The sequence below is a fragment of the Rhipicephalus microplus genome, chromosome 2 (genome assembly GCF_043290135.1).
Source record: "Rhipicephalus microplus isolate Deutch F79 chromosome 2, USDA_Rmic, whole genome shotgun sequence".
NCBI lineage: Eukaryota > Metazoa > Arthropoda > Arachnida > Ixodida > Ixodidae > Rhipicephalus > Rhipicephalus microplus.
This window is the reverse complement of record NC_134701.1, coordinates 31,610,330-31,625,137: the sequence shown is the minus strand read 5'-3', so window position 1 is coordinate 31,625,137 and position 14,808 is coordinate 31,610,330. Positions and strand designations below refer to the sequence as shown.

Below are 14,808 nucleotides of genomic sequence, written 5' to 3'. Positions count from 1 at the left end.
TCATGAATTCGTATGGTCAGTACAATAAATTTTGCAAAAACAAAATTTCGTGACAGTGGGCTTTCTGCGTGCCTCATTCATTTTGTTGCAGCAAGATTTGACCACACTAGGGCATCCCTAAAATTGACGTAAACAATGTGCTTGTTGGCCGGTGCAGAACCATTCTACGACAGCCATCTGAGGATCCTCCACGTGTGCAGCGACACAAACTCGTCGCAGAAGCGTTCTGTCGCCGGCACGAGCTGAATCGGGGACAGGGCTCAATCAGCTTTCACAGTGCACACGACGACCCGGTCGGTAAGTGTGCAAAGCATGTGAAAAACTACTCGTGCTATTCCATCGACGAGCGATTCAATGGCAGCAGGTGTCTTTGCTTAAAGGGCCACTAACCAGGTTTGACAATTTTGAGCTGACAAGCGCAATGCGCAGACGAGGCGGTCATGATCACGTCTGCCAAATTTTGCAATGCTACGCGCCGCGGAAATGGGTCAAATTTCAAGATGAAAGCTGCTCTTCCTCCCTTCTGCTGGCGCACGCGTAGAGAATGAGGGCATGACGTGGGTGTAGGAATGGCCTTACATGGCAATGCAGTGACGTTGGTCCTACATAGACGACTCTGCTCTGATGTTGTCAACAGTATGCCACGCGACATGGCAAAAATTATTTAACGCAACATGCGTAGTTTATGTATTTGTTGCTTTAAGAGATGAATAAAACTTGAAATAAATAATGAGACGCAATAAACAATTGTGCACGTTTTTCTTACATTTTTTTCCCATGAAATGCTACGAGATGTGGAGCTAATGTGCCAGCGTTTCGCATGCGCTCGGGTCCCCGCGGTCTGCGCATTGAGCAGACGACCGCCGTGGAACGCTCCTACGCGTTCGCGCACTCATTGTGCTCATCTACTCTACCGCGTCTAAGCCAGCGTTTCTAAACAATCCCGCAGAAACAGGCAGAAGACGACAAAATAACGCTGGTCAACAAAGCAATGCCGCTCGCGTGCACGGGGGCTTGGCTTGTTTGGGCACGTCATGCACACGTCACCTCTTGGTTGGATGCCGAAGAGGGTGGGGAAGAGATTTGGCTTGCGAAGGCTACGCGGAAGAGCGGCAAGGGTTTTGAGCTCGCCTCCTCTCACCCTCGTTTCGCGCCGCTTCAAAAATCCTGTTTTCTCCGCTCGTAATGAACCGATTCGAAAAATTTTTGTGGCAAAATGTTTCTCATTAGACACCCAACAACTTCTACTGTATAACTAAAATTCGGTATGGGGCCTGATGATGGCCCTTTAAGGTGCTGGGAGATTCACACAAGCTTACAAGGCACAAAGCACAAAAAGAGCATTACATTGTCCCTGTGTAGCCGTCATCACACCTATATGAAGGTAGGTGCAGTAAGCATCTGGTCTTGCGGACCCCTAAGAACCACAAAATGTCTGTAAATTTGGCCTACCAGAAAAAAGATTAAGTATCATCTTCTCTAAAGGAATCCTGATAGGATGCGAAGCAGCAGCGGTGCACCTGGTGTTGGCCTGGTTGAAATGCGTGTTCAGGCAGGTGCTGCAAGAACATTGAGCTCGGGAAGTTCCTACGGGCGAGGCGGGTAACGGTAAGCATGCGTGACGCTCATTGTCCGAACCGTGCCCGACATCAGCAACTCCTTGCAAGTGGCGCAGACCATAGAGTTTCCTAATATAAACTAGAAGGAGCTGGCGTTAGTGTCTATGGGAGCTGCAAGGCACAGCGCTTCAGCGAGCATGGGAATGATGGGTAGTACACATATTCGTCTAATCTTCGTGCTTCTGGCTCCATATCTGTTCATGTGGGTTGAAGCTCTTTTCTCACGAAACAAAAATCAACAGATATTCAGCCGTTGTGCTTCTCCACCTTATTTTTTTAGGCTTAGCTTTCCAAATCAAGTCAAAGTTCAAAAGAGTTCGTTCTTTCCTTCGAAACAAAACCGAAAGAGCAATAAATTAAGCCGCAAGTACGATTCGCCGCCCGGAAGTATGAAGACTAGGCAAATCTGTGTACTACCCATCATTTCTATGGTCACTGAGCAATCGCAGTGCCAGAGTCCCCTTTAGTTAATTTTAGGAAACTCTATGGCGCAGACCTCGAAGTCGGACAGGTCCGCGCCGAACTTGTGTCGAATCGCTTCGGTCGCTGCCTCCAGCTGCTACGGTCGCGGGTGGAACCGATGTTGAACAGGTGGTTGTTGAACCACAGACGGTCGCACGCGCGACAACTGTGACCGAAGCTACATTAGATGAACCCGAACCCTCGTCGGAAGCGGGTGTCAGCCCCGGCGTTGCTGGCGGCGTTGTGGATGGCTATCGGCACGTGCGGACGGGATTGCTGTTGCGGCAGTGAAACCCCTCCAGACCAGGGGGTGGAGCTTGATGCTTGCAAGCGGGTGCTTCGGCGGCAAGCGTGTGGCGCTCTCGAGACGTCGCGGTCGCCGGCGATGTCGAGGATTTGCCAGCGTTAGCTTTCCGTTGTAGGCGCTTCCGCTCAGCTTCTTTGGCTCGCGTCTCGTCGGTGTTACCCACGCGCTGTCTCTATTGTCATACGCAATCAGCGCGCTTGACTCACGCCTCGTTGGTGTCGTTAGTCTCGCACTGCCAAACCTTGCATTCGGCTTCCCTGGCTCGCTCCACGTAGATGTTGCAGGTGCAACATGACCATTCGTAAACCCAGTCAACTTTGCTAGCCCTCGCAACATCGTTAACGGCCAGGTTAGACCAAATTGTTGCAGCACATGATTCGACGGGCCAAGGCGCTTCACTTTCCTGCCGTCCTGTCTATCCCAGATAAACCAGCCGAAAAAGTGTTGTCTCGATGTGCGCTAGAACGTTGTCAGCGGAGGAGAAGGGAGAGAGAGGCGACACACGGTCAGCACGCGGCAGGGGAGAGAGAGTGACGTCACTGTGCACTGCGAGGGAAGGCGGGACCTACTTGGCACCGCCCCAGTACTTGCGGCGAGAGGAGTGCGGTGCGGCGCATTTTCATGGAGACACGGACGGACAGCGTTATACTGGCTAGTCAAAGAGCCGCTTCGAATCTAACAACAATTTCGTGGCTTTTTAGTCTGCTCAAGTGACACTATTGCCAAGCCACATCCGAAATACAGCTGACGTTCGATTTCCCAGACGCCCGAAATTCCGGACATGCCCGATTTCCCGGACTCATCTGTGGCACCGTCACATTCCCCATAGAGTCAATGTATTAAATAGTCCGAAATCCTGGACGCTTATAGCTTTCGGCGACCTATTTCCCGGACTTTTTACTGTTAACCGCCGGCACAAAGTCACCACCGCCACCACCATTTTGGTTGTTTTCATATCCTCGAACCTGCCATACTCGCATCCCAGGTATGGCCAGCACCACTGCTGCCAACCGCCCCACCGCGTCGTGGCTGTCATAACCTAGAAACCGCGCGTGCCAATCTGTTGCCGGCCGTAGCTTAGCGACTTATTTAAGCCAAACCTCACTGCGTTTGTTAACGTGTTTTGTCAGCTCTGTAGTCGTGTATGCGGTTGATCCTTTGCTGTGCGCCATCATCAGTGATCACTTCCGACCTTCAGCATCCACCGAGTTCCTAGCTGTTTTGTTCTGCGCTTTTCATCTAACAGATTCGCTGTTTACAACGATGGCACTGACTGCTCCTTCTTCTTCGTCCGCACCTTAGAAGCACACTAAGCCCCCTCGTAGGCTCTCGATGGAGAAGAAAGCCGCCATCATTGAACAAGTCCAACGCGGTCGGTCGCAGGCAGAGGGGGGGAGGGAACTCAGAATTTCGAAGCAAACTGTTTTGGACTTCATGGAAAACTAGGAGAAGGTCTTGGAAATGGCTGCCAAATCAATCGGGGCTGGAAAGAAGAATGCGGGCCAAGGTGTTTACCTGAAGCTCGAGGAAGCGCTCATCACCATGATCGCTAAGCAAATCCCGGTGCCAAGTGACATCCTGCAGCAGAAGGCGGAGGTTTTCGCCCTTGAGATGGGCGTGAAGGACTTCAAGTTCAGCGATGGATGTCTTCGCAATTTCAAGAGCCGCAATGACTTGAAGTAAAAGAAAATGTTCGGGAAAAGTGACGCCGTCGGCGATTCCGTTGTTGCCAAATATTGGGATGGAAAGCTGCAGTCCTTGCTTCAGCAGTTTCCACCTAATTATATTTTCAACTGTGACGAAACTAGGCTGTTCTACAAGCTGCTGCCAGAGAAAATGCTTGTATTAGCTGGTGACCCCTGCCACGACGGCAAACACAGCAAGGAGCGGCCCACTGTCCTCGTTGGCAGCAACATGTCAGGCAGCGAGACGCTTCCGTTACTAGTAATAGGCAAGGCGAAGCATCCAAGATGTTTCAAGGGTGCAGTGACTCTGTCTGTTCTCTATGAAGCTGACAAGAAGGCGTGGGTAACGCAGCAGTTATTCGAAGCCTACATGCGGAAGCTGGACAGAAGTTTCAAGCAGCAAAATTGAAGAGTTCTGCTGTTTGTGGATAACTGCCCTGCGCATGGCCACATCAAAGACCTAAAGGCAATACAGATTGAAATTCCACCACCGAACACCACAGTAATCCTGCCGCCGATGGACCGAGGCGTGATTCGAAACTTGAAGCATCATTACAAATCACACGTGTTCAGCCACATAATGCTCTGCTCCGACAATGGGAAAAGCTACGCTGTTGACCTCAGGCCTGCCGTCGGCATGCTAGCGGAATCGTGGAAGGGGGTTACGCAAGAGACTCTGCGGAACTGTTTTCGCTACACGGGCTTCACACTCAACGCCGAGACGGCCGTCTCGCCCCAAGTGGACAGCGTCTGTGACGATCTGCCATCCGCGGATATTACCTTCGACGATCTGCACACTGCCGGCGTGTCGATTCCAGCCGGGTAACCCTTGAGGGCTTCGCCGACGCTGACAAAGACCTTGAGCTATGTACGAACTTGACCGATGACGAAATCATTCGCCAAGTTACGGAGGATTCCGACAACACGGAGAACAAAAAGCCATCTCCTACACAGTTAACGAGCTCGGAGTTGACGCGAGCACTGATGACACTGTCATTGGTGTACAGTGGAAACATGACTGACTGAAATTGAGGTAGATATGATAGACGGGCAAGCGGAATGCCGTGCAAAAGAAAATAGCGGACTTCTTTACGCCCATGTGCTGGCCTATGAGGTAGCGCTGGCCACGTCATATTTTTTTTTTATAAACGGCTTTTTTCAGAACCACCTAAACGATGCATTGGCTAAATTGCAATGTGAATCTTGTTCTCCGGAAGTTACCCTTTCCAACAGCGAAAAATACCGACAAAAAAAGGTGCATTCTCACGTGCATTCGTTTTTTCAGACTGACCGATTTTCCGGATGTCTTCGCGGACCCTTGAGGATCCAGTAAATCAGACGTCAACTGTAGTTTCAATGCTTCCCAGTACACTTATCTGGCATCTTGGTGCTCGCCAAGACTTTTATGAGTACGTTCAGTGCTCAAGTGCATGCCATTCAGCTCTTGTGAGCTTGCATCTCATGGTGAGCAAAAGCAGCGCTGGCAAAGCACTGAATAAATTGTTGGTCTCTCACACAAAGCATTTGGGAAATGCAGAACGTGAAGGCTGTGGTGAAAGAGCAGATGACTCGTCTGGATTTGGCCGATGTGTTTGCACACGTAAACGACGCTGATCTGTTCATTTGGATATGGCGTGTCACCTATTAATATTATATTTGTCATGCATCACGCCTACACTATTCCTGACTGTGCATGGGCATTGCGATGGCAGGCTGTTTTTGTTTTTTGAGGGCAACGTGTCATTGTGGCCCACTTAGCAGTATTTCACCAAAGCACGGTGCTTTTGGGCTGTTGCATATTAAAAGCCTGCAGTAAAACTGGGAACCATTCTAGGCCGCATGCCCTCCAAAGCTGAAGCTGAAAACGTTTATCTCGAAGGTATACCAGCAACTGTCGTACTGCCACCATGCATTTCCGTCAAGACACCAGTGAATTGCGATAGCCCTTCGTTGCGATAGCCCTTCGTTGCGATAGCCCTTTTCAGGCTTTGCAGCTCCTTCACACCATCGCCATAATTTAGGTTTTTCTTTTCTTTTCTCTCTTTTTTTTTTTTTTTGCAGACATTTCTGCAGCCACTTACAGACTGACACGACAGGGGGGGGCGGGGGCTTCGATTCATTTTGACATATTGGCAGAAAGACCGAAAAATTGGACGCTGGAAAGCTTGACCATCTGAAATTTTAGAAATTGTTATACAGTGGCATTTATTGGGCTTGTGGCAGTGCCGGCAAAGCTTCCAAATTCCAAATTTTCAAGCATGTCTGAAAAATGGGCAGTGGCTGCTCGTGCATCTGTAGCATCTTCGACAGAGGTGACCTGTGATGAACATGCACTGTGGGTGCCTTTGTATGAAGGTAGTGCAAGTTGGCATATTCAGGCCAACAGGCGTGTTGATGCGGTCTGTGATAGCAGTTTGAAAGACAAGTAAAAACGAGCATAGCTGCTGGTCATCTTTCCCAGTTTTGGTGAAATTTACCCTAGACCTTAGATCCAAACAATCATTTTAGAGTGAGTATCATGAAAAAAAAAATTTTTTTTTTTGCCGCCATACAATTTACAAGTTTTGGCCGAAGGAAACACTTGACCAATTTCAAAGTTTCCGGACTTTGTAGGCACCTTGCGAAAATGTTGCTCATTTCTGTCACAATATTTGTCCTAATAAAAGAGCAGGTGAAATGCAATTTCTTGAATATCTATTTTCATTTTGCTGTTATGGGAATCTCAAGGAAAAGGAAAAAAATCACACACATGGTGAACTGCGCAAAAAACCTGTATTTCAGGAATTTATTGCTGTTCAGTTAAACTGAGAACAGTAAAATATTAGGCATATTTACTGATATCTATCCTTTCTTTTTAAAAAGTTTTGTGGTTTTTTGCATTCACCATTACACTTCAAAATTGTGCCTGAAACGCATGTGGTACAACAAAAATGCCAAAATATGAAAAAAAAGGTTTCTCGAAAAGACCGTGTTGAATGTATTTAAAAGTTAAGCATGTTTTCAATGATGGAAGTACTGCTGTAATAGCTCCAATCTGCCCCGAAAGAGAAATGCTGCTCTGTGCTGCTCCAAACGGTAATTTTTATTAGTAATTGCTCCAAACCTGATCTGAAATCGCACTGAGAGAATGAGTGGTAAACTTTTACTGCTTGACCGACTCGTAAGTCCTCAAAGAAACTGAAAAGAAGCTGCGTACGATCATCCTATTATGCCACTAGTGTGCAGCATTATTGGCTCTGAAAAAACTGGCATTTTAAGTGTGTAGCTCATTTGGCAGTTTTTTTATTTTTTGCTAGACATGCTAGCACGGGTGGCGAACTGTGAAAATGAGCAGGATTGCTTTTATCTCGTAGCAATTATCTGCTGCTTATTTGGCAACAGTTATGTGGGACTCTGGTTACTTCTGAAATGTGGTGCTCAGCTTCACTGCTTTGATTTCATTTGTGCCACAAGTTTTAGTACTACACTCAAACCTCGTTATAACAAACTTGAAGGGGAGCCACAATTATTTCGTTATAGACGGTTTTGCCAGAGCCTGCCGGTCTCTAGCAACATTGTGCGTTCACCGGAAAATCACCACTGAAAACTTCCAGTTTAGCTTGTTCTTGTGTGGTTTTAGCATTCGTTGCTGGCTGTGGCTGCTTTTGTTCAGGTGTTTTATGCACATAAAATAATGCCGGTGAAGCGCTGGCAACTCGAGCACAGCAGTGTCAAGTCGGAATGCAGTCTACATGCCTGAATTAATTTTATATACTAGTCAAAATGTTGTTTTCTGACTGATGATGATAGAAAGAGCGCCTGCATTGCAGCGATCACGCAAAAAAAAACTGGATTCCCGCTGAGAGCACGTAGGTTTGTTCTGCCCACTTCATCAAAGGCAATGTAAAGCTCAGCGCAAAATGCACAGAGGTGATACTCAGACGTTAGACTAGTCGAAGGCCCCCAGTTACCGGGAACACACCCGTCGCTGTCCTCTTCCAGCCGTGGCAAACAAGTGTACTGATGCCTGAAATGGCTAGCAAAACGCGAAAGCTAACGTTGAAAAGTTATCGCAAAGCTGTTCATTTTATAGTTTGAGCGATCGTCAATGATGTGTACTATTCTGCACACCACGAGACACAAAGTAGCCGCGCTTAACATGAATTGCCGCACAACATGTACGTCGTGGTGTCCACGTTTCGTTGTCGTTGCATTGTTTTTTTCTTGTAAGTGATGCCGTCAAGTGGGCTCTCATCTGTTCGAGCAAATATGACTCATCTCCTGTCTTTCTGTCACTAATGAACATCATTGCATTCAAGCTAACTTATATTTGGGGTATGAACATAGACTGTAGATTTAGGTAGTTTCGAGCTGAAAGTTTGATTCATGAATAGCTTACTCGCGAGTAAACCATAATAGTTCGTGTGACCCTGCAGCCGCAGTTGAATTATTACATCAGTGCATTTTATAATTCCTCGGTCACACGAACATGTCAGATTGCGATCGATTCTGATCTCTGATCTCTTCAAAAAGTGAGGTGTGTCACAGATGCAGAAATAAGCATTTTATCCTGAAGTCGCGTGCTTGGACAAAACACAAAAATGTTCGTTGTTCAACAGGAGGAAGGTTTAAAGTTATAGTCGACAAGCTGCATTGAACAACTTCACTATGAATCGAGCGAATCTTCTCTTGCATATCGACGATGTGGGTGTGCTTTGAAGCTGTGGACAGGGAAAATACAGGTGTGCATTGTCAATTGCCGGTCTGCGTCTTCAAAGCGCATCCACATCGTCGGCATACAGAACCAACTGGCTCAATTAGGTTTGCTCACAAACGTCTCTTACAATTTATGCATTTTCTGTTTGTATAGGCGCGACCACTCTCAGAGCTGGCCACACGGAGCAGGGGGCCGTGCTCATCGGAACGCCACGACGTGTATTTTGCAAGGCGCCCGTCGGCCATGCGAGCCGTGCGCTACGTCAAGCCCTTTCTGTAACCGCTAGACGTTGCTCCAACCACATCCTAAGAAATGCGCGAGAAATCAATAGAGCACCAAACTCAAACACCCCACGAAAACACCTACGGGATCTTGAAAAAGCATTGCCAGAAGTGCCGCACCGGAAGTCTGCTGGTTAGGCCGTTCGGTGAGAGCCAGTTTGTTTACCAACATCAAAATCGTCTATATCCATTATTTCGTTATATCGATTATAACAGTTTGTGGCAATGTATGCTCAGATGGGCGCACACCTATAAGCATGCAAAGAAGGAAACTGTCTCGCGGTCCGATGTGCCATTACGCGACCACACATGCGACGGAAAATAAACACAGTCGAATCTCATTAATTCGAACATGCTTAATTCGAACTCACGCTAAGGTCCCCTCAAAGCTATGTGTATGCCAATGGGTGAAAACGCCCTGTAATTTCAACGCGGAAGCACTTGCGACGGTTAATTCGAACGTACCGCGCTCCGAAAATGCTCTCAGCACCATGCCCAATCCTGTCGCGGTACCTCTCAACGCTGTGGGCGAAGAAATAAAAGAAGAAAAAAAAATACTGTGGCCGATTGTTTGCTCTCTCTCAAATGCCGATCTGCGACACGCCTGTGCCACGCTTCGCCCTTTAATCGTTTCTGCACGTAGAGACCCTTCTTCTTTCAAGGCCGCGTGTAGACTATTTGATAGACTAATTTTGTTTGTTATATCCATTTACAGGTCAATTTTACTTTTTTATAATGAGGTGTAATATGCATGGTTCTCAATGAAGCTTTCGAGGGTAATTTAATTTAGTTTGTTATATCCAATATTTCGTTATATCCCATTATGTTATAATGAGGTTTGAGTGTACTATTTTAAACAAATTGCTCATTTCGTGGCCCATTTTTGACAACTAGCAATCTTTTTTAACTGTTTGCTTCTTGAAATTTACACTAATTGCTGTCTGTGAAATATATTTCTAAATAGATAATAATATTTGATGCTTTGAACTCCAATTAACGTATGGGATATTTTGTATCTGCTCCAAAAACACCAATGGCTGCTCCAAAATAGTACTTTTCTTACTCCAAAGTACTGTAGATTCTCAGTAAGCAGAAGTCTGTTAAACAAAACTACTGCTTAAACGGAACTGTTGCCTCTGCAATGCTTGGTTTCGGGCTTGTATTCTGCATTTATGTTCACCTCTCGGTAAACGGAACTCCTGTTAAATGGAACAAATTTTCTCGGTCCCGTTTACTGAGAGTCTACTGTATGCTCCAAAAAGTAAAAAGTCACTTCCATCACTGCATGCATAAAATGTGACCAACTCAGCCTAGCGGCCACACCATTGACTCTGTACTACAAATCGGACACACGTTGTTCAAGAATATTGTATGAAACAGACTAATGCTCCAGCTGCTCTATTCGCAATGCCTACAAACTAAAGGTGGTGTGCTGTACGATTCAAAATGGCGCCCGTCGGAGGGTCAACCCGTTTGCTAGCATGAGAATCACATACAAAGAGATAGAATATGCAGCCATACAGACCATGCCACTTTCACCGGATAAACTTGTCGGAGCTAACACGGTAAATATCCAGCCCTGACAGCGTTCAGTTTTCGAACTGATTTTTTTATTATCGCGCTGCACCCGCCGCGCGGCCCAAATGCTAACTTCTTCTTCCTTGACGAGCGGCGCATTGAGGCGCTAGAGGGCTCCCCCCCCCCCCCCCCAGTAGAGCGAGAGCCGTAGGAATCACCAGAGGAGTCGCCCTGTGGACATGCTTGGATGTTGGCATCCAGACTTTAGATTGAAACCCCGCGGCCGCGAGAGCGGCGATATACGCAGGTTTCAGTCGATCAGCAGCCACGACGTCTTCACGGCCATTGATGTCCAGCGTGAACGTCTTAGGTGTACGATGGAGTACGCGGAATGGGCCATCATAGGCTGGTGTTAGTGGTGGCCGTATTTGGTCACGCCGAACGAAGACGTGACTGCAGTCATGCAGATCCTGACTGACGAAGACAGACTGGGTGTGTCGGTCGGCAGGAATCACAGGAGCAAGGTCCCGAAATGTGGTGCGCAGCTCTCGAATGTAAGTGGAGGCATCGTGAGTGGAAGGCGGCGATGATGGCTCGAAGAATTTTCCTGGAAGACGCAGGGAAACGCCATAGACTAGTTCGGCTGATGAGCAGCCGAGATCCACTTTCAATGCTGATTGGATGCCCAGAAGTACGAAGGGGAGGTGGTCGAGTCAACGTTCTCTTGGCTGGTGAGCAGTGAGGGCAGCTTTCAGTTGTCGATGAAGCCGTTCGACCATGCCATTGGCGGAAGGATGGTAGGCAGTTGTGTGGATGTGTCGAATGCCCAGGATATTGGCAAGTGCGGTGAAAAGGGCCGATTGAAACTGACGACCGCGATCAGTGGTGACGACAGAAGGGCATCCAAAGCGCGACACCCAGCCGTTTGTGAAAGCCTTGGCAACTGTTGGTGCTGTAATGTCGGGAATGGGAAACGCTTCCGGCCATCTGGTGAAGCGATCCACACATGTCAGCAGGTAACAGGCTCCTTGCGATGACGGAAGAGGACCGACGATGTTGAGATGGACGTGAGAAAACCTTGGGTCTGGAGGCCGAAACGGAGATGTTGCCGTGACAGTGTGACGGTGAACTTTAACGCGCTGGCACTCAAGGCAGGTTCGTGCCCAGCCTCGGACATCAGCATTGATGCTTGGCCAAAGGAAACGAGATGTGACTAGCTTTTGGGTCGCACGAATACCAGGACGGCTCATGCTGTGCAATTGATCAAAAATTGCACGACGAAAAGCTGAGGGCACAAAGGGCCGAGGGACACCAGTAGACGTTTGGCACGTTATTAATGTAGTAGAAAATGGAAGCGGGCACTTCGTGAACGATAGAGACGTGGATGAAGAGCGAAGACGATGCTGCTCAGGATCGTTGCTTTGGGCAGCTGCTAGCTCTTCCATGTCTAGTGGTGGCTGGGTCGACAAGGCATTGATGCGGGATAGTGCATCAGCAGCAGCATTTTCCGGCCCATGTCTGTGTCTGAGATCCACAGTGAACTTGGAAATAAAGCATAGTTGACGGATCTCCCGTGCAGTATAATTGCTGTGATTGCGATGGAAGGCAAACATCAGGGGCTTGTGTTCTGTATCGACGTAAAAGTCCCGGCCCTCCAATAAATGACGAAAATGTTTGATGGGGAGGTATACCGCGAGAAGTTCTCGGGCAAATGTACTGTATTTTGTCTCTGGTGGCTTCAGTTTTTGCGAGAAAAACCCAAGGGGCTGCCAACCGGATACGTGCTGCTCGAGAACAGCGCCAACTGCCACGCTTGATGCATCGGTGATGAGACGAATTGGGGCATCAGGGACGGGATGTATGAGCATGGTAGCATCTGCCAGAGCCCTCTTAGAGTGTCGAAGGCAGATTCAGCGTCCTTGGGCCACTCCAGTGGCGCAGCTGGGTTTTTCTTTTTAGCCAATAGGTCGGTCAAGGGCTTTAGGAATGTGGCGCACTTTGGAAGAAAATGGCGATAGAAGTTTAGTAGGCCCAGAAATTCTCGGAGTCTCTTCAGTGAAGCCGGGGGTGGAAAGCCTTGAATAGCCTTCACTTTGCTGGCGAGTGGTTGGATACCCTTTGGAGTGACAAGGTGGCCTAGGAACTCTATTGTAGCGACGCCGAAGAGGCACTTATAGGGATTAATTACGAAGCCGTAATCATCCAGGCGGTGGAACAGGGTGCACAGGTGGGCTTAATGCTCAGCGCCGGATGAGCTTGCTACAAGGAGGTCATCAAGGTAGGCAAATACGAAATCGAGACCTCGCGTGACCTTGTTGATAGTGCGCTGAAAGGTCTGTGCAGAGTTGCGCAATCCGAAAGGCATCCTCACATATTCAAACAGACCGAATGGGGTGGTGATGGCCGTCTTCGGAATGTCGGCGGGTTCTACAGGAATCTGATGGTAAGCCTTCATTAAGTCAATCTTAGAGAAGATTGTGCACCCAGCAAAATTTGATGAGAAATCCTGTATGTGAGGAAGTGGATAGCAGTCTGGTAAGGTGCGGGCATTGATAGCGCGGTAATCCCCACATGGTCTCCAGTCGCCAGGATCTTTCTTCGGCACCATGTGGAGTGGCGACGCCCAGTTGCTGGAGGAAGGCCGCACAATGCCGAGTTCAAGCATGTGCTCAAACTCACGGCGGGCGATGGCGAGGCGTTCTGCAGGTAGTCGACGGGGTCGTGTAAAAACGAGAGGTCCAGTGGTCACAATGTGGTGAGTGATGGAATGCTTCACCGGTGACTCTCTGGTGTGCGGCTTCGTGATGTTGGGAAAGTCGTCCAGTATTTTTGCATACGGCGAAGCAGGTGTGAGAGCTCGCAGTCCCGTTGGCGAGGAAGTATAGAGTACACCGTTGATGGAGAGGCGGGTGTTGAGATCAATGAGGTGATGAGCATGCATGTCCACGGCAAGGTTGAAAAAACTGAGGAAGTCAGCTCCAAGAACAGCTTGCGAGACGTCAGCGAGGATGAAAATCTAGCGGAATGTACGGCGTAGTCCAAGGTCAAGTGTAAGAGAGCGTTGGCCATATGTGCGAATGGCGGAATTGTTGATCGCTTGGAGTGGGCAGGTCTGTTCGTTGCGACGGCGATCTGCACACGAGGCCGGGATGACGCTAACCTGGGCTCCTGTGTCGACTAGGAAGCAAGCGCCAGTGATCTTATCGGAAACATAGAAAAGGCGGCATGACTTTCGACCAGTACCACTTGCCGCCGTCAGTGGCCGGTCGTCGCATTTCCGGACCGGGAGCACGGACGAGTGCACTTGCGAGCAGAGGCACCGAATTGGCGGTGGTACCAGCACACGGTTGAGGATGAAACGTCCCGCGGCGCGTCGGGTGGCCGAAGTTCCGGAGAACGTGGGGGCGTCGAGGAGCGACTGTGTATCTGGAACCTGGATGACGGTCGACGATGCGCAGGTACAAAGTTATCGAGGCGCCTGACAAGGGCGTCCGAACTGTTCTCGATGCTCGCGAGCGCCGGGTCTGCAGCGGTGGCCGGTGGTGGTGTGGCAGCGGCGTTGAGGCTATGTGCCCGCAAGTAGTCCGCCACTTGGTCAGCCATTTCAGCGAATGTGTCTAGTGGGACATCTCCTGCAGCTACGAGGACCGGCACCATGCTCTGCGGTAAGCGCTGGAGGAACAACTCACGTAACACCTTCTCCTCTTGAGGGGCGGAGGGGCCGCCAAGGAGCTGGCGCATGCGTCGCAGGAGCTGTGATGGGCGACGGTCACCGAGCTCTGTAGCCGTGATGAGCTGTTGGAGTCTGCTGTGTTCGGACTCAGACTTGCGGGAAATGATAGCTGCCTTCAACGTGTTGAAGGGATGGCTCAGGTGCGGGGAGGCTAAAATATCAGCTGAGTCGTCGGGTACGTCCGGAGGTAAGCAGGATACCAGATGTCAGTGCCTGGTCTGTTGGCTGGTGATTTGCCGTAGACGGAAGTGCGCCTCGACCTGCACAAACCATGTGCTGGGGCTGTTGGGCCAAAATGGTGGCAGGTTGACATGTTGAATCGCAGCGACTGCAGCACCGCTAGGTCTGGCATCTTCTTGGGCGTCAGGACCGGTAGGATTGGTGGCAGAGCCGGCGGGATCCATGCGGGATGGTCGGGGCTGTGTGTTCTTTATCGGGTCACCATTAACTGTCAGAGCTAAGCTGCACTGAAATCTATATGAGACAAGATACTTCCTGAAACCAGGG

General features: G+C 49.1%; 1 protein-coding gene across 1 annotated transcript in view; it reads left to right on the top strand.

Moving 5' to 3' along the window:
- Window positions 1-14,808, top strand: part of smo (smoothened, frizzled class receptor) — a 206,322-nt gene that overhangs the window by 164,788 nt on the left and 26,726 nt on the right. The window contains exon 10 of the mRNA XM_037420254.2: window positions 158-297. Within this exon, the coding sequence (XP_037276151.2) occupies window positions 158-297 (140 nt within the window). The remainder of the gene's footprint in view (window positions 1-157; window positions 298-14,808) is intronic.